This window comes from Lagopus muta, chromosome 5, assembly GCF_023343835.1.
Source record: "Lagopus muta isolate bLagMut1 chromosome 5, bLagMut1 primary, whole genome shotgun sequence".
Lineage (NCBI taxonomy): Eukaryota > Metazoa > Chordata > Aves > Galliformes > Phasianidae > Lagopus > Lagopus muta.
The window spans coordinates 58,376,295-58,396,896 of NC_064437.1; the positions used below are offsets into that span (position 1 = coordinate 58,376,295).

General features: G+C 41.2%; 1 protein-coding gene across 8 annotated transcripts in view; it reads right to left on the reverse strand.

Annotated features, from left to right (window-relative positions):
- ABLIM1 (actin binding LIM protein 1) overlaps positions 1-20,602 on the reverse strand; it is a 174,656-nt gene that overhangs the window by 91,749 nt on the left and 62,305 nt on the right. For 7 of the 8 annotated variants that reach the window (XM_048947030.1, XM_048947026.1, XM_048947029.1 and 4 more), the window contains exon 2: positions 1,150-1,284. In XM_048947030.1, coding sequence (XP_048802987.1) covers positions 1,150-1,284 — 135 coding nt within the window. Of the gene's footprint in view, positions 1-1,149; positions 1,285-13,086; positions 13,534-20,602 lie in introns of those variants that run through there. The other variant, XM_048947025.1, reaches the window with a different exon arrangement.

The window sequence follows — 20,602 nt, forward strand, 5'->3', positions numbered from 1 at the left end:
TAACTTAACCACCCGTAGAGAAGCAGTCACATCAAATTAAAAGCTCATTAAACTAAGGAGAAAATGCTTAGTTTAGCAGCCGTGTCCCACTTGTATGAACCATATGGACAGACAATATGCAATATGAGTAAATAACTACACTGTTTAAACAAAAAGTACATCCACTTACATATGAAAGGATGACAAAAAACAAGCTGTGAAACTCAGGTAAAAGCTTCAAAACAGGACTTGAAGCTAACTCCTTGACACAATCATTTTCTTACTCTAAATGGAAGACACATGAACACATGAAAAAGACAGCACTTACTTACTGCCAAGCCCAAATAATAAGGAATGGAATGAATGAGAAGTTGGTGGGAGACTTAGTGGTAGCTGGAGACCAAACAAGTGGAGGCTGTAAAAAGAATTGGAGGCCTAGTGGTAGAGGAAGACTAGTGGAGGCCAAAAGTGACTGGGAGACAGTGGGAAAGCAGAGAATAACAGATACTGGAAGAGCAGGAAAAAAAACCCCAACAACTCCAGGCATGGATCAAGGTTACTGTAAGATTCTAAGAAAAGTGGAGGCTAAGAGGGAGTGGGAGGTCAGGGAAAAATCACAGGTAAATATGAACTGGGTTTTGGAGACTCTGGATGAGAGGCAGGGGACAGAAATGTTGGAGGCTGAAAGGTAGCTGGATGCCAAAAGTGTGTGTGAAGAAAGGAAAGAAGTGGAGGTTGACAGGGAGTGGCAGGATGGAAAAAAGTAGATGGCGAGAGGAAGTGGGAGGCTGGAAAAAGAACAGTACATAATTACAGAAATACAAGTGTTCCAAGCAGGACATGCTATTTTGAGTCTTCTAGCAGCGATGAATTTATTCCTACTCCTCCAACGAATCAAACGTCCAAGATAACTTTTCTTCTAAATTGAACTGTAAATGTTTGCACACTGAATTTTTGTTACGTGCGGTGTTGACCATCTTGCTGCTGGTACATCCGTGATTCAGCCCATCCACCATTCATTCTTTACCTTCCCCACTAAACAATGTATTCTCATATTAAGAGGAATATCTGCTACTTTAGAGACTGCAGGAAGCTTTACCTCTCAAAACTGGTTTAAATTTCATATTCAGAAACTGACTCATTTCTAACAGATGAACATCCAGGTCTTACCTTTGCAGGTGAAGCATTTGATGTGGAAGTGCCTGGACTGAACACGGAGTACTTCACCTTTACATGGCTCTCCACACTTATGGCAGTGGATGACTGGCTTTTCAGTTGGGTGATGGGGCTCTTGAGGATGGGCCACTGTCAAACAAAAAACATAATTTAAACCTACAGAAAAAGCCTTTCTCCTATACATAAACATTTCATTCATTTTTCATCAAAACGCATATTTATCTGAACACATTTCACACTCACCAAAAAAATACAACCACTTCTGAAAATACAGCCTTTCCATTAAACAGTAGCCTAAGCCATTCACATCTACTACCTCTTTCCACTGAGGCCGCCATGGACATGGGAAGACAAGGAAAATTTCCCTTCACACTTCAGGCAAAGAGAAAGAAAGGAAAGTAACTTGAAGCCATGTTTTGTGAAAATAAATGAACAAGGTTGCCTGACTCTGCGTGCAAACATCTATACTACAGTTTTGCTACAGCACATACCTAGCAATGGGAAAGTACATAAAAGAGACCAACTTTGTTTCTGCTCCCAACAATTCTGGAAGCAACAACTCTCTGCATACAAATTAGACATATTATGAGTAGACAGAAATGACCAAGGCACATGCAATATAGTCAGGGAGACAAAATTCCAGGTACTGGTAAATTATCAGCTATCCTAGCTCTGAGCTCTGTCCTTTACAAATGCCTTGGTGAAGAAATGCTGCTATTAACTCTGCATTAATAATAAAAACCAATTTGTGTCAAAAGGAGTAACAGCATGAAGACATGAAGAACAGATAAATAGATAAGCAATCATTTCTGCTGCAAGCTCAGCCAAACTAACACGGTAGTTGCTATTTTCCTTTATTTTTTTTTTTCTTCACTCTAAAAGCCTTCAAAGAAAATTCCTCTGCACTCCTTTACTCAAATGCCAAGTTTTGAATACCTCCTCTGGTAGCCTACTTCAATTATTTCCCAGGGAAATAATCAGAATTCAGTTGGCAATGCCACCCAGTATATTAATTAGCAGTCCATCTAAATATGACCTCACTAAGCGCCTTGCCTTGAGTGAACCTCATCTAATAAGGCTGCAATACAATTCCATTTCTGGAATAGAAGATATTGTTCTTCCATACCAGACTAGGAACAATTAGCTTGTTTCCATGGAAATGCACAGTTTATGCAATAAGGAAAAGAAAGTCCAAATACCAAAATCCAAGAGAGATGTAATCAGAAGCAAAGGCTAGCAAAGTAAAAGACGAGGAAAATTCCACTTCTGACCCAGACAGCGTGAGATGGGCCTGATGCCAACTGAAGAAAAGGTATGAAAGCAGATTTTTGAAGTTGCTCAAACGAGGAACTGGATTGAGGATTTGGGCAAATGCCACCATGGTGCAGAGTGAACTCTATTTATTGTATTATCTATTTATTATATGAACCCTCACTGACTGAGGCGGAGGACAATGTAACATCCTGCATGCCAGCATGAAGATTTTCTGGTATTAATTTGAAAGATAAGCTTTTGCTCTTTATTGGTTATAAAAAAATATTTTTAAGACTGGTAAAATAATGCAACTTCACGTTCTGATTTACTGCCATTTAAACGAACACAAATACTGCTAGTTGCTATTTCCAGACTGACCTCTTTAGTGAAGCTAATTGTGTCGCTCGTCAGACTGGCCTCAAATTGGAACTGTAGGTCAAGATTTGAGTAACTGACTTGTTCCCTTGCAAGCTTCTTCCTCTGCAATATGCAATACACACAAGGCAAAGTTGACCCTTTATAGGCATCAGTGTGGGCAGAACAGAGAATTGAAGAAATGCTAATACCTTTAACAAGCAGTTGATTTGTTTCTGACTGAAGTCCAAAATGAGTATTAAAATTATGAACTGCTTTGGGTCCAAAACCCCTGAGCTAGAAATTAGAAGTGCTGATCAGCTTGAAATTCTTCAGCCCTAAAGTACAGTGGCAGACCCAGACCAGGTTACACTCTACTGTTCATAGGTCTTAAGTACCTTAGTGAATGCTTGCATATAAACTGATGAAAAGAAGTTTTATCTAAAAGAAAATTAGTATTTTATTTTTATTTATGCTAGCTAGGAGCAAACCTGCACGATCTGTTTTACACTGTGTGACCCTCTTAGGTTACTCTAAAATGGATTTATTTCCAATTTAAAAGAACATAAATTAATAATTTTGAGGGAGACAAGCTGGGCTGAGGCTTCCATTCTTGCTTACAAGACCAGCTTAAGTAAATAATTAATGAAGAATTAATGCTTTCTTCAGCTTTCTTTATTTGGGTTTCCAATAAGACAGACTGATGGCTACTAAACACCGCATTTAACATTTAGGCAAAAATAAAGCAGAACAAGAGAGAAAACAGGAAAAACACCCCCATTTTCCAATGAAGAAGACTGTAGTCACTTTCCCATCTCCACGTGACAAACTTAAAGCACTTTCTGAGCAAAATCAAGGAATTCATTCGCTGCATAAAGCTTAAATCTGCCGCGCCAGGTCTGCTTTATGCAGGACAGATCATTGCACTAAGTTCTAATAGCAATTACATGTTTTGCTGCCTCAGTCAAAAGAAGGTCCTCAGTACTGACACCAAGTCTTTCTGGAATGGAAATTACAGCTATTACCTGAAAGGTAACAGTTATTTAATTAAACAAAACGAGGAAAATAAATTCTGCAGCCTCCCTTATTGATGATTCTCTCCCTCAGCTTGACCTGAATGCAGAACGGCTGGGAAGCCAGACTTGAGCTAAGGGAAGCTTAGCTGCAGACCCTGCTGGCAAGACTCCACGTCTCTGCTGCAAACCACAGAATATTTTTACTTTTTATTGTAAGTCAGAAAGAAGCTTCTGGGAAACACCTTGCTATGATAATGTTGCAAAGCAGAGGCCACAGCAAAATAAACGTGATTCAATTCTACACTCAGCTGAAGTGAAAAAACCAGCAACCTCTAAATTTAAACCAAGACTTTACTGGCTACTCATGCTGCAATATTACTCAGCTATCTCACTGTTATCTTTATAGCAGGGGTTAAAAACCAATCCTCCACAAAAGTACCAGCAGCAGCTCCTATTCTGAGGTAAGGAGTTTCCAGAGGCCGTTTCAGTTCAGGCCCTTGAGCAGAGAAGGGTTGCTCCAGGGCTCACTGGTCACCAGGCCCAACCTGGTCACCCAACAGTCTGCTGAGACTTCAACTGAATTATAGGATCTGAAGTTTAGAATGTGAAGGCTTTCCAGTGGAAATTCCTTCAGTGTCTGATGTTGAAGAGGCAGCCCATTAAACCCAGCTGTGTGTGGTGGCTCTGCACACAGGCTGCTGGCTGAGGAAGAAGCTACTGCAGTCACTGGGCACAGTGATGGGGCAGGGATCTTCGGGAACTGCAGGATACCCAGGGAGGAGGCACTTCCATTGGGAGACAGGAGCAAGCTGCACGCCTGCGCATGTAGCAAACAGCCAAAGGCAAAATCCTCCATGGTAGCTTACTCACACCATTGCCATCCAAATCATATCTGAAGAATCATATTTTAAAAACCCCTCTTTTGGTTTGACTTGTACAGAATGCCAATTTGTCTCAAAGCTATTTTAACAAGCTACATGTAATCAGAGTAGCTATCTGTCTTTAAAGGCAGACATTAACATGCTGAACTAGTTAGCTAGGATGATAGACGAGGGTAGTTCAAAAGACAAACAGTTTAGAAAATGTTCTAAGATATCAAACTCTTAAATTTACACAAAAATAGCATGTGAACATTTCAGTACCAGGAACCAAATCTCAAAAAAGACGAAGCACACTATTTTTAAATAAGAAAACAGGTATTTAGTTACTTTCCTAAATATCTGTAAAGTAGGTATACCACATACATGGAGGTGGTGTCACCCATACATACACATGTACAAAGGCTAAGAAATAAGAAGCTTTAAGCTGCAGACTCATGAGGTCTATTTTATTGCCCTTAGTTCTACAACATGGTTAAATTGTTGCTATTCGCAGTACAAAAGATCAGAGGCTATGAGATATTCTCCATGCCAACTGTAGTATTACTGCCTTTCATCTGCAGGCCAACAAGCTTCACCTTCTCTATCCACGTGTTTGCCTTTGCTCACCGCCTTGAGTTTGTAACAGTGACCACGGAGCACATTCTGTAGCCTACACTGCAAAAATGAGACTTTACAAAACCATTCTGCTTACAGTTGTTACACGATGCATCCTATTTGGCAGCCAGTGTTTAAGAGAAATTATAAACATTTCAAAGAAGAATTAATGAACAGCTTGTTACTTATGGTCAGGAGTTGTTTTCAATCCTAACTGAAAAAGAAAGGTAGTTCTAAAACCATTTTCAGTAGTGAAAAGGCACTAATTTTACAATGAAGAATGCAGCAAGCTAGAATTTGCTTTGAAAAACGATGTTGAAACAAATGCTGACTAAGCTAATCCAGTCTTTGAATTAAAAACTACATTAATCAACCTTGATTGTTAGCAGAGGGGCTACTGGGTAGGTAGTTAAAGCAAAGGGCAGAAGCGTGAAGGTATTTTAGACTGCCATATTTCTACATGAGCACAAACTAATTTTTCATGTAAATCGAACCCAAATCAAATGTTCTGAGACCAGCTTTATATCTTCATTCCAGCATGAAGATCTCTACATTAGTTTATACAACTGATTTTTACTTCACAGAATGGCTTGGGTTGGAAGGGACCTCAACTTTCATCTACTTGCAAACCCTCACCATGGGCAGGGTTGCCTCCCACACTTTGGTTGCCCAGACCTCATCAAGTTGCCTTGAACACCTCTAGTGATGAGGCATCCACAGCTTCTCTTATTTCATAGTAATTAATTCACCTTTCAAATCTCCTTAATGAAGGGGTGGACATAACTGTTTCTCACATTCAACATCTGCAAGTCTAGATAACACAGCAATCATCTCAGCAAGGAAAGCGGTAAAAATCATTTTGTTTGATACTTGTCTTCCACATTTTGTACAGAAAAAGATCCAGTTACCAACTCAAAAACGTCTTTTTCCCCCCTCCTTCTTTCTAATATAGAGGAAATCAGAAATTAGGAGCTCCTACGAGTAATCTGAGCAGCCATCTAATTCATCTCACTTGATGTCTCTACCAAAATCTTACTGAAAACAATGAATTATAAGACGTGTCAGATGATTCACTGTGAGTCCTCAAGGCTGTGCAAAGAATACTGCTGAAGTTAGCAGAAAAAGCAAATGGCTTTTTCCAAAGAGCATGGAAATTCTTACTAATGAGTGCTGTTTATCTGTAGCGGAACTCAACAAATGGCCCTCTGGGCAACTTAACAGCAATCCATTCATGGATTTTAGGCAGCAGCAATGAACTCTAGTTTGAGTTCCTCTAAGCTTCCTTTTTAAGAATATCAGAAGTATTCCATATGGTAAAAAGAATTAAATTCCCTTCTGAAGTATAAAAATATTAAAATGCTGACTTTAAAAACCAAGTCTCCTGCTTTTTATCCCTAAGATTATCTAAGGACAGCCACTGACCTATTTAAGACACCGGCATCCCCGCGGTCTTCTGCTATCTGCATAGTGACAAACCATTACTGCAGTTTGATGTGTGGATGAACAGCGGAGAAAAGCCTGTGCAGAAATAGGGCTGTCACAAAGATGATCTTTCAAAACAGAATCTGTAGTAAGATGTCACTCAGTTACAATCAGCACTCTCAGAAAGGATTTCCTACAAGGCCCTTTGCAGACGCCTGTCCTTAGCCAGAGTTCCTCTAGCTGGCACTAGGCAGTAAACAACAAGCAGAGTCTCAAATTCAAAGATGCTTCCAGGTGTTTTTTTGGAAGAAGAAAAAAAAGTTAAGAGCATCAAACACATACAACTGCTTCTTTGAATACACAAGCCATTTACTGATTCTTGTTTGGCTTAACAGTAACAACAGTTAGTCCTCATTGCTCTGCAAGGCTGCATTTCTATTGGGATCACTTTGAAGAAGTGGTATCATTTTAGGACCCTGAGCTAACACCAAGTTTCACAGTATGCCACATAGATTACACCAACTTCTGTGACATCAAACTGGCACTAAGAGCACCAGGAATTAGAAAGCAAAGTATACAGCTGCCCTGGTGACACTGCTCACAGAACCATGCCTATTAGACTCCTGTACAGCAGAAATGCAACATTTCACTTCTGAGCAGTCAGCATTACTTTATTCAAACTTTATTCTAGCACTTGCTCCTTGCTTTGCAGCTCTAAGGAGACTCCTCAGCTTTCCTGCTTCTGTTTTCCAGTTAATATGTAATACAGTAACAAATATCACGTGCTGCTGAGCTATAGAAAGCATCTGTTACTTCTGGATGTATATGGGCAAATCAGAAAGTGCTATAAAAGACAGTATTACTTCTCTCATTGCGGTCTACACAGCAATACAGCTATTATACACCACAAAAACAGTTGCCATCAATAAAAGATGGGACTTTGCCACACAAATATCACACAGCCCTCCCCCCAGCGGAGCCCAACTTTGAGACAAGCCCGAAGCACTTACTTAGCTTTAAATCCCAGCGATTCAATTAGACTCAATGAGATACTCTGCTGAACAGAATAGGCTTAAGACAGTGCCTAAGAGTTCTCCTCAGCCAGATCCCCAGTGAGCCTGAAAGCTATCCTGGCTCAGTGAAGGCAAGGATTAATCATCCTTCTGGGGATACGGACTGTTCTCTAGGTGAAAAACCAAGTTTGTTATAAATAATCCTTTTTAAATTAGTTATGGATTGCCCCCAGAAACAATGAAATCCTTTTCCCTCGTTTCTCCCACCCAAAGGACACAGCACATTTTGATGAGCAGAACTCGGTCATTTCCCCTGCCATGCATTCATTTTTCACGAAGAGGGCTGTTTCTCTTAAAGCAGCAGGCTAAATTACAGTACTATCCTATCTTACAGGTTCCTTCCTGTGAAGCTTCTTGCTTCCCTTTGAGAAAAATACTTCTTGTCCCTAGTTTAACATATTCTAAAAGCATTCAATTCCCTACACCAAGCAACTGCCAGTGTCTTTAAAAGCCTTGCCTTTTAAATTCTCATCCCAGACATCCAATGATATGATCTGCAGTCTACACACTTGCACCAAGTGTAAGTAGCAGGGGATGGAGGCAGTGCTGCGTAGGAGGTTGCCAAGGATTGCCCTGCACTGGTCATGCTCACAGCCAGCTCAGTAATGGACAAAATGGACCTGATGTGCATCAAAACAATCAGAGGAGCACACAGCACCTTTGCAAAACTGTACTTAAAGAATGTTAAATGTCAAAAGGACAGATGCTCAGGGGGAGATGTCAGAGCAGGAGGGACGATAAGACACAGCATAAGGCACAACATGAGGACAGGAGACCAGAAAGCGGGAAGGAGAAAAGTCAAGGTATGATTCTCTGATCATGCTGGTTGGTTGTTTTTTTTTTTCTTTTTCATTTTACAGAGAAAGAATCAGTAATAAAAAACCTGTTAATTGGCATTAAATTGATTGCAACTCCCCAGCTCAAAACAGTTTTGTTGGCCTGTGATGCTCCCTGTGTCTGTTCTTAAAAAAGGAACAGCTTAATTGCCTCTATCACCATCTGAAGCTTGAACTCTGTGGTCTGGAATTTATTGCCTAAAGCCACTAAGCCTTCCCCTCCAGTGAGATCAATGGCAAATGGGCTCCCCACTTCTCCACATAAAATAAAATAGCTGCCAATGTACCTTCAGAGCACTGCTTGTACAAGCAACTGGGATGCAAGGAATGCATGGAATTTCACTGCTGGGAACACGGGAAGCCACCAGGCATGGTGGGACTGCACTTGCCTTTACTCTTGGGACTTGAATATTCATGCCCTGGTGTGAACTAAGTGCTACATTAAGGAAAAAAAAAAAAAAAAGCCCAAAACAAACAAAAACCCACAAAAACTTCAGCCAGCAGGCAGTGCCTGAACTGGTTGCTCTTAGGGTACTTTTGTTTCTCTCATGTCAGCGCTCAACACCAGAACTGCAATTTGAAACCTAAGATTATAAAGAAATTTAGAAAGCGGAGAACAAGCGATACGATACATTCGTCAATAAAAGCATAATTGTTCTACCGCTGTCTTGGGTTAAAAAGTAATAAAAGTAATAAATGTTTACAGGATATTTCACATACCATCGGATCTTTTTTGTGTCAAGCGGTAGCGGCCAAATCCCCAACCTAAGACTACCTTACACATCTATCACAGGGAAAAAGAAACTCTGCTCCAAAGACCTCTAATTCAAATAATCACAGCAGACAAGAGGAATGTTCTTATCCTCATTTTACAGATTAACTAACACAGGGAGAGATCAAATTACTTCCCCAAGGTCACCTTAGAAAGTCTCTAAGACAGAACTGCTCTGTAGTTTAGCACCTTAATGACAAGAACACTACACATATTTATAAAATGCCTTTTTCCGTGGCTCCTCCAAGCGAGCACACTGACTTCATCATAACAAAACCCCAAACACCTAGCACCTAAAGTAAACTGTCAAGCAGGAGAAAATGTAAAGCAAAGTAAACCAAAGAAAACAAAACTGCCCAATCCTCCCTGACAAAGTGTAAATGCATAATCTTGTCGGATGCTCCAAACGCAACAAGCATGGAGGCTTTCCCAGGTCACCTGGGGATAGAAGTTCTAAAATCGTGAGTTCAGATAGAGACTATTTTTCATCACCACCCACAACACAAAGACACCAGGACCCAGATCCCATTGTTAAACATTTTCTTCATTCGCACTGGAAATAAATGTTGAGACTGCAAATAAACAGAGAGATGGAAAGACTGATCCAGACAGAGAACACACTGAAATTAACAGAGGTAGCATTTAGCATGCTTTTCAAGTACAGTTCCCACTGAAAGCAGCCCAATTCATTTCAAGGGAAACAAGAAGAATAAAAGCTGCTCGGTGACTCGTGGTTTTGGAGATATGTGAGTGGAAGAGAGGGCAAGACTGGAGCTACTGCTAGCAGAAAAACAGCCCTCTTGGTCATAACCTTAAGGGTTATCAATAACATGCTTTATCAGTGGTATGAAATAAAAAAAGAAATAAGTCTCTCTGCAAGACTTAATTAGATCAGAAGCCATATTATACAGGAAATGTTAAAATTTTGGTGAACTTTCTGTGTTGTCCTCTGGGAAGCCCTACTATTTTACCTACTATTTTACTAACTGTATATCTACAGAGACATTTGTGAGAAGCTGCAAATGTGACCTAGCTTACTGCAGCCTGGTACCCAGCAGGTGCAGGCACCTACCCTTCAACAGGAACAGAACATCCTGAATAGAAATCACAGGCCTCCTGACTACTTCCACAACCCTAAAAGACGTCAGCCCTTCCTCTTTTCTCTCTGATCCATCCAAGCATGGAGAAGCTTGGCACAAATAGATGTTACTCCACTTCCATATGTTGGTTCATCTACGACCCAATCCAAGAGTTCATCAGATAAAGAACTGATTCCAGTACCCACAGACCAGGTGGTGAGGGCTAGGTCAGGAAATCAAGAATCAGGGCTAAATCCTCAGTTACTGTGATGGAACAGAGGTACAAATGAAGCTCTGGATAACACACCCAGCCACATGGCTGGCAGATGCAAAATTCAGTCATTAGCTGAAGCATTCAGAATGCTGATCATTCAATAAACAGCAGAAGACAGTTAACAACAAGATACAGATATGATAGTAAACTTCCCTTCTGTTGCAGGATAGAAAAAGAGAAAGTTGTCTTTGGCTGCAAGACAATGACAATAATTTTATCTAAATAACTAGATAATTAATAAGGGCTCATAATTGGACAGGAGTAAATAACAGTCAGAGGAATTAAAATGTGGCATCAGTCAAACATCCGTCATTTAGGAAGCGCCATTTGGTGTCAGCAGAAAACACCCTGGCCTCAGGATTTTTTTTGCTGCTATGCGAATTGACCAGGCAGACACTGAACTCATTCCACACTATGAGCATAATGAAGCATGCTAATTCACTAAAAACTGTTACTAACCACTTCGCACTTCAGTGAATTGGGATTCCATTTTTCTAGTTGAAACCAGCCCCTCCAGTGCCTCGATAACGTGTCGACCAACTGATAAAGGACTACACACATTTTTAGCTTGTTAAAAACAAGAATTTCTTCAGTGGCTGGAAGAGAGCCATGGTACCAAACTGCCCTGCATTTTGCAAGCATATCACTCCAGAGAATGATATCTGTAGCAGCTTAAAAGTACAAATGGTATTAACATCTCTCATTTTGCAGTAATGATGTATGAACTATCAGTAACTGTACCACAAAATTAAAAGCAATTAAAAGCAAAAAATAGACTGTTTTAGTCTACGACCTGTGCAAACAGAAGACAAATTTTTATACCCAACATCAATATTACTAGCTATTCAATTGGTGGGGAGGATGACGAGGATGATTGGTTGGGGGAAACAGGTCAATTTAAATACAAGACTTTGCTGTTGTCAGCTTTTTCCACTCAGTATTTTGCTTCCTTTTCTCTTTAAATGAAAATGACAGGCTTGTTTTAATTTCCTTACAGCTACATCACAACTTGCACCTGTGAATACTATTTACAGATTAATTCCAGGAGGAGTTGAACCAACTGCACACGGGCTGGATAGGGAGCAGAAATGTACTGACTGCTGAAACTGCTACACATACATCTACTGAGCGCTTCAAGAACATCAGCAGCCTAATTCCAAAACATATCTTAGAAGACAATCACCAATTATTATAAGCTGAATGCTAATACACTTTCCTGTAAAGATGAGAAGTGTAACTGATCTCAATGATATAAAATCTTGGAAAGTTACAGCTTCAAGTATTTGGAATGAAACTGCTTCTTAAACCATCCCTTAATGGCTTATAAACACTGGAAGCAGGTCAGCAGCTCACCACTGTAAAAATGATCCTGTCAACCTCCAGTAACGGATCTCAGATCTGCTAAGTAGCCCAATACTACTTACACTTCTCATCAACAAAAGCCTGAAAAATGCTTATGACTACAACTCTCCACCTGATACAACATGGTAGACTACCGAAGATTCTGTCCTACTCACATGTAAACCCAGTGAGGCTAAATTCCCTCAATTTACTTCATTTACAGCATGAAATTATAATGCACGTGTTCAGAGTTGAAAAACTACTCACTCTCATCCAACGTAACGACTTTTTGTTTCTTACTCAGTTTGAATTCATCACATGTGACCTTTCACAGAACCCTCAGAAAAGTAAACACAGTTCCTGCTCTTCATAAAACAGAGGGTAAGTGTGAATCTGTGACAATGCAATGCTCCCAAAGCACATCCAAGCCCACTGCTCAAATATAATTGTGGATCTATTTCACATTTTCACGATGCAATGAACAGTACAGACTGCTCTTACTGTGAGGAAATATTGCACAATGACACTTAAATTCTTCAGCCAGCTTCTGTAGCAGGCTTAATGTGTTACTTACGGGCAGAATTGAAACACGTGTAATTTACTGCTGCAAAATTCCAACATGATACAAAATTCCCATATAAATCACCTCTTCATTAAAAGGTTAGACACCACCATGTTGTGTCCAGGCTTGCTGAATGTGTTTATCTTAAAAATTAAGCTAACTGCTCTAACACAGGTAACAAACCATCAACAGCAAACTTAAGGAGTATCACACAGAAAATAAAGATACATACGCACTTAGAAGGGACCCAGCTGTGCAAACACCTTAGTTCAGGTGTGTTCTGGGTTCTACCCTTACAGAAACAGGTACAAAGACAATCAAAGCAACCCACTGCAGTTTTGGCACATCATCTACAGAAAGGAAAGCTGTCGGTGAAGACATGGATCATTTTAAATGCAAAGGTTTAAACCTCAGGTAATTGTGGCTGGCACATTAGTCCTTTTCAGTTCCAATCTGCCAATAAACAGAATTACCTTTTTCTTTCACCATGGCAAACAAATTTTCTTCGTCGTGGAAGCAGCAAGAATTAGCTGAAGTAATTTAAACAGAACCTCTTCTCCAGCAGCGTTTGGTTGAGGTGAATTTAAAATTAAAAAACAAAAAAACAGAAAAAAAGAAAGCGGGAGCTTATTCCAGATAATTGTCTTCCTCAGGTTTCCTACGAGAGCGGATGCAGTCCTATCGCTCGCCCCGTCTCTTCTTTGTGTGCCTCTTATCTTCTCCCACGGTGGTCTCTTCCTGCAGCTCCTACCCTGCATATGGACTCTGCCCCTTGTGCCGAGCCAGCCCGCTTCAGCTGCTGCTGCGTAACAAATGCTGGATTCCATGGCCGCGGCTCCCGGCGCTGACACCACCTTGCATTCCTCTACCCTCACAGGACTGAGCTGGCAATAATCTGCTCCCAAGCGACTGGCAAAAGGCTGACAGTCAGAAGATGTGGGAGAAAAGAGGGAGCTGCTCAAACACACGCAGAGCTGAAGTGCGTTCTGCGAGGGCTTTTTGATTTTTATTTGCTCAAGCCGAGCCAGGATGAGAAAGGGAAATACAAGATGAACACGGGCAAATGCTGAGGCAGGCTGCAGCACAGTGGATTTTCTCTGGTGAGAACTCTATCCACTCCTGGTTTTAATTTAAAACTGTTACCAAACAACAATTATGAGACCACAAGGCATGGTCATCAATAATCTCCTAATGTCCCCTGACCGTGGTACAGAACACAATAACACACACAGTATCCACAAACTGGGAGTGCTGACTCCACTTACTACATGAAATAAGAATTAAAATGAAATGAATATCGGAATTGCAAGATCAGTGAGCAACGGGGTTTAGTACCATAGCCAAGCTGGTGTGAGTCAAGTACCGTGCACTGTGAGTCACCAAACACCTGGGAGCTCCAACTCCTCTTCTGTGACTCCTTTGGGGATGACAGCCATAAGTACACATGGAATTGAGAAGAAAGAGCAGCATACCGAACCAGCAGCACTGGTGGGGTGAAGCTCACCCCCAGCATCTCACCACTGGTGACTCTGGACAACAAACCAACCCTCCAAGCCTTGGTTTTACAGGCACTAAACACTACCAGGGAAGGATTGGCCAGTAATAAGTTGAGGTTAAAAACCATACAAACAAACTCTTTACAATATCAGCAAGTCTCACTGTCTTATAGCACAATAGGGAATATTTCTGTTTTTTATTAAAAGGTAACAGGTCAGAGTTAGGTGAGAATTAAAGCTCTATTCTCACAAGCCCATTTTTATTCCCAGTTATGGACAAAAGCTTTGAAATACGATTACTCAGAATCCTGAATGCTCATGAAAAGCACTTAACATGTTTTATTTTTAATACATTTATCCTACCTGTATCAAGTAGCAATACTATTGTATTTATACACTGCTTTTTCCTCGTTTATAAATAACTTTATTCCTCACTGTAGCTGGCCACAAGTGATTTTGCCAACATAAACCTACCCCAGCATGCCTTCCCTTGGGCAGTATATTTTAATACCTGTTTTAGAGGTGGAGAAAATGACAAAGGAAAATGAACTGACTTGCCAAGGACAAAGGTGACCTCAGCAGAAGAGAGCTGGGTTGAATACAAAGCTATTCTGGGCTAGGAGATGGGCAGATTCATTGGCTTACAGCTTCAACTTGACCACAACTCAGGGCTCTATCTGGTCTAGGTTACATGGAGGAGGAACAAATTACACAGCACCCTAAAGCAAACCCTACGTACAGCCCCGAGTCTGAGGAACCTCTGTTTCTTGAGAAACCTCTACTTTTTAGAATTGGGTCTGACCTGGAACTCACACTTCCATGAGGGAATTCCTTCTCAGTGCCACTATACGTAGGGAAAGATAAATGGATATAAAGAAACTGGCTGTAGGCACCAGCCAGCCAGAGAACCAGATGGCTGACACATGCTGGAAAAACAGAGCATACATCCAGCATTAAAAATATTTTCAGTAAATAAATCCTAAGTGTTTTGTATAAAATGCCATAAGAACAACAGAAAGAAATGAATGAGTCTGCTTCACCCAAAAGATCCATCTTAATCAATGGTATTCTTTCATAATTAAATACATAAATTAGAGAGACTGACAGAGATTCATGTATGGAAAAAAGCAGTTATCCCCTAGCAAACCTCGGCTGGCTTTCTATTGTTAGCAGCCCAACATGTAAGCGAGGCGCAGCCCGGCAGTCTGACATCGCAGGTTCTGTGACTCAGAGCTGTTATTAATAGCAGAGCCCCAGCATAGGGTTGGGCTCAGCCCCACCACACAGAATTCACTGTGTCACATTTCTGACCCACACACACACAGTCAGGTTGTAACTCAGCCTGGCTGTGTTCTTCTTCAAGCGGTATTTTGTAAACAGTCAGGGAACTGCAGCTTGGAAAGGCCACATCTGACCTTCATTCATAAATATTTGAGCTGATGTGCAGAGCACAGACTATGCTCTATGTCCACAGATGTTAACTCCTTCCTGAGATCTTCTGACACCCTCCAAAGGGCTGCAATGATTACCATTCTTTTTTTTTGTTGTTCCAGCAGCTGCAGACAAAGAATATGACTGCTGGTATCTGGACTTTCTGTCCTCTGAGTTCATTAGTTCCATTTTTCACGTGTCACAGATTAGCACCGCTGTATCTCATCTTGCCCGTTGCTGAATAGAAGCTTTCATCACGTCATTCAGCCACGGAAAGTTGCAGTGTTTCACTGCAGCATACACAGCAATAAATCTCAAAGCACAGACTGCAACATGTTAGGCTGGGCAGTTTAGGAATCAAATGCCACTGACTCCAGCATAACAAGATATAGAGATCAGATGTTGGCATTCTCAATAACATCTTTTTAAAGTGGGATCATTTTTTCTTTTAATCTCATTGTTCTACACCTGACACAGACATTTACCTTGCTGCACAATTCAGGACCTACTCATAAATGCTAAACCAGAGAGGAAAGACAGACAGCAACTCCTGAAACACAGCCCTAGTGCTTACTGATACTTAGAGGCACATATTTTGAAGAAACAAAAACATCCTTTTTTCCCTTACAATACTTTTGGCACTCTATAACTTCAGTAGAGTTTCCCTGGAACAAAACCAGGCTGAAATATTCACAATGAGTACAGGATAGATACACAGCATACTTACATTACTGCTGTTTCATGATGAAAAGTAGCCTGCACGTTCACCAAAGGACATGGGGGTCATATTGAGATCACAAAATGAAAGAGTCAACCATTGTGTTTTGCTTTTTCCTGTATGGTGATAATGTTGAAAAAGTGCACGTTAAGATACTAAACAGTTCAGTCATGACTTCAGATCTGTTATTTGAAAGTTGCCTTTTGTATTTTTTATCTTGCTCTCATTCTTCATAGATGAGGCCATGGCTTGTGAGTATCAAAACACTGTTCTTATATAACTCCTTAAAAACTGGTATCTTTTGTTGATCCATCAGTAATGGAAACTGCCTGCTAGAAATCACAGAGGGAGAAATTGTAGTCTTAAATAACATCCAGGAAAATATCCTCTAATTAATGTCTTTTTCCTTCCAGCAAAAAGCCTGGCACAGCCCTGACAGCAAAGCCTGCTTGCACAGCTTCACCCCTGTATAGCCTCAGTCAGTTTAAGTCACCACTTCTCCAAAGTGTCAGTGATGCAGCTTTTGCAAAAACAACAATTTCTTTGGTTGTTATCCTGACTTTGCCCGCTCAGAAGAAAAATGAAGTTGTCAACATGAGATCTCTTGCAGTCCTGCAGTGGTCCCACTGTCCTGATGTGGAAGAACATAGTTTTCAGTTTCAACACCTGAATGCTATACAAAGTATTTCCTGACTTCTGTTCCCCAGTCCAGCAGTCTGTTCTTTTGATGTGTCTTCCTCAGCCACTTGGACAACTGACACATTTTCCAACCTTTAAAGCAGCACAAGCAGCGATGCTTGTGAAGGACTCCAGCGCAGAAGAAAGCAGACGACTGACTCAGGCGAAGCTGATGATTTCAGTGGAGGTTTTCAGACACAGAGCTGAGCAGAACTCAGCTTGCACATGAAAAAACTATTCCCATACATACATCCGAATAGCTGGGTGTTCATTCCCAGGTGTTTGGTAAGACTGCTCATCCACGCGTTGCTCTTTTGCCCCTCCAGGTTCAACCCTACCTCCTCCCCCCATAGCCCTGCTTAGAGCCTAGTAACAATAAGGCTAACCCTCAGACAATTAAAGCCCAATGGGCTGGGTCCTATCCCTAAGTTTTCCACTATTCTTTTCTTTGCCATCAACACCACAGTATTTTGAACTGAAAGCACTCTGTAATACTGGCATTTACAATCCTGTGCCATCATTCTTTCATAGTAATGAAAATAAACAAAAAGTTGCCAAATGCATCACCTGACCTGTCACAGCAGTGTATTTCATTCTGATCTGATATGACAATTTATTTCTTTTTAAGTGCAAACATTTAACACTCTTAAAAACTAGATTCCTCAGGAATCAGGTGCTTCGCAGGCTTTGATCTAGTAAGTATGCCAGGTTTCTTAAAACAAAATTTGATTTTCTGAGGTTCTTGCAAGCAAGACCTTCTCAGTAGGCTGCTATTATGCTAAACAGAATAGCCAAAAATATAGATAAACAGAAAACTGGTGTTTTATTTACTGCAAGACAAAATAAGGAAACAGTCATTCATCTTTAATCTGTAAACATTAAGAAGCCTCTAACGCACAAGCTTATGTAAACAGCACCTGGAACCTCCACATCATCTCTTTAAAAACAGATGAGGAAAGCTGGCTACGTTATACCTCTCTGCAGTGGCTCCAAAACCATACAAAGCTCACTGCTGGATACTTTCCTCACAGTAGGCATGTACAAACATTTACCTCTGAACACACATTTGTGTTACTGATATAACAACTGACTTCCACACTGCTTACGTTGCTGTTAATCCTTAGAAAGAAGATCATACTTCAGGAGCACCCATGTGAACTTTTGCTCCATGCAGACGCTTAACTGAGATACAGCAGGGGAGCACTGCCCACTGACAGCGCTTTACACTAAGTACATTTATTCAAAACTTACCATACAAAATCATCACTATTCACCTGCTGTAAAATGAATTAGGCTAATGAATTCACAATCAAACAAGTACTGCTGCAGACAGAAATACGCACATACTATCAGTAACCATCTGACAATTACTCTTAACACTGCATGAAGATAGGAATTCCTGAGAGGAAAGAATATATACAAGTGTCATGCTTTACTGTACGTGCCTAAGGTTAAGGAGATTTGATATTGATAATCCACTTCAGAATTGGATTAACTTTACAGAATAACCTCTACAGCCTGTCAGAGGAGTTCGGTGCTCAGTGCAATCAGCAGGACTGCGACAAGGATTCTCCAGCCTGAAGAACTTTCCATGAGAGCCCTGTGAAAGAACAGATCAAAGCAGCTTGCTGCCCATCACCTTATTTGCAGAGCGAAGCAGCAAGCTGTGTGTTCTGCAGTCTGGAGAGATGTGATGGAGCATCTCACTGAGAGTTACCCTCTGGTGTATGCCTCAACAGTGTAACACCCAATAAAGCAGGTGAGTGAAGTGCACAGTTCCTAAAGATGAGGCAAATTATGATATGGACACTAAATACACACCATCCCTATATTTACAGCAGAGCACAAGCCCAAGGCACAACTCTCAGATGAGAAGCAACAGCAGTTGTTATTTCCTCTACTCCCCATCCCAACATCACCCCTGCTTTCCCCACTGGCAGAAAGACAAGATCTTTAGCTTGAAGGCAGTTTGCACCTCAGATCTGCCTGCCCCACAGGTGAGGGGCTGAGCGCCCACCCGCTGCCAGCCCAAGCAGGAGCTGCCTGTGCTTCACTCTCAGTTCTGTGATAAAAACACTGAGATTATACAGCTGCACTGATAGCAGCAAGAGAGGAGGAATCCTGTAAACAGCAGCGGGGTCACAGGCCCACAGCACCTTCCTTCCAACCACAGCTGCCTGCACCCAGCAGCATAACAGTTACAAAGCAAGTGAGAACTTGGCTTAAATTCCCCTCAGTAATCTTCACACTTCTTTTACCTTTGGCTGTAGCCATATAGGAAGCAAAATCCCCCAATATTTTCATTATTTCTTCCTACTCAAAGCTAATTTAGCTAATTTTTCTTGCTAGCATCTAGTGAAGCAGGGATTGCAATTTCCATATTTTTTGAATAAAATGTAACTAATAATTCAGGCAGAGAGGAGCAACGGGACCTACAGAGGTGAAGTCTGTTGCTCTAACCTAACCCATGCTACATTAATGAAGATTAATGCTAAACCACTGATGTACTACTAAGCATATTAGCTCGGACTGATCTTCAGCACTGGCAATGAGCTGGCCCACAGCAAACAGAAACAGCAAGCCAGCAGTTAAGATGACATTAAATGTTTGAACACCTAAATTAAAAATGGCACAGTGATTAAATAGGAATAGAGATCCTGCAAACCAGCAGGGGACTAAGATTTGGTTCTAATTAACTGTTCTCTTTTTTTTTTGGTCCTCGCACAATCACAGAACCAAAGATTTTTAGGTCCTAATATTGGTAGTTGAAGCTGCTTTTCTTACTCCAGCACAAAATCAGCACTCAGCTATTTGCAGAAGCAAATTATCCCTAGCACAATAAATACTGAAACAACAAAATCACATGAACCTGTCCTGCTGTGCCTCTCGCTGTGAATCCTGGAGCAACACAAGTGAGAACATCTGCTTATGTGTAATGGTGAGCAGTGAAAAGCAACTTTGTTCTGCTAAAGCTGAACTAAGCAATTGCCTCTTCAACACCTGCAACCATTGCAGGACCCAAAGCACAACAGCACTGTCCCTGCAGCGGAGGGCAGAGAAGCAAGCAGCTTCCCTAATACAAGCAGGAGAGAGAATGCTTTCACCTGCGAGCACAGCTCATGCACAAGCCCTTGCCATGTAACACAAGGCTCTGTGCAGCCAGGAGGAAAGCTGGGTTTCCTACTTGGTGACAGCAATTGTTAGAGAGGCTCTGCAAGTGCAGGAGCCCAGGGGACAGCAGCTTAGCTGTGCTTGGCTGAGCCTTACCAGCCACATGTGACGCTTCGTGCTGAACTCTGGATGATCACCGGTAGCACAACGGGTTTGCAACCAATCTCCAGAGGTGCTGGAAAGCACCTGAGAGACAGAGGCTGCTCCCAGGGTGACAGTCTGACATCGATTACATGCTCAGGCCAGGAAACACACAGCACAATGCCTACTGTCTATTGTCATGCCTAATGCCTACTGTTATCTACTGTAACACCACAAAGTTGTCTCCAGAAGAATGAGATTTCAAGGAGGGAGAAACGTGGCCTCCTGCAAATCTGCATTTGGATCAAAACACTGGGATCACGTGCTTCTCAAAAACAACAATTAAAAAATAATGCAACCACAGAAATATGCACTCCATTAGGCTCTTAGCTGACAACCTGTGACCACAGAAAC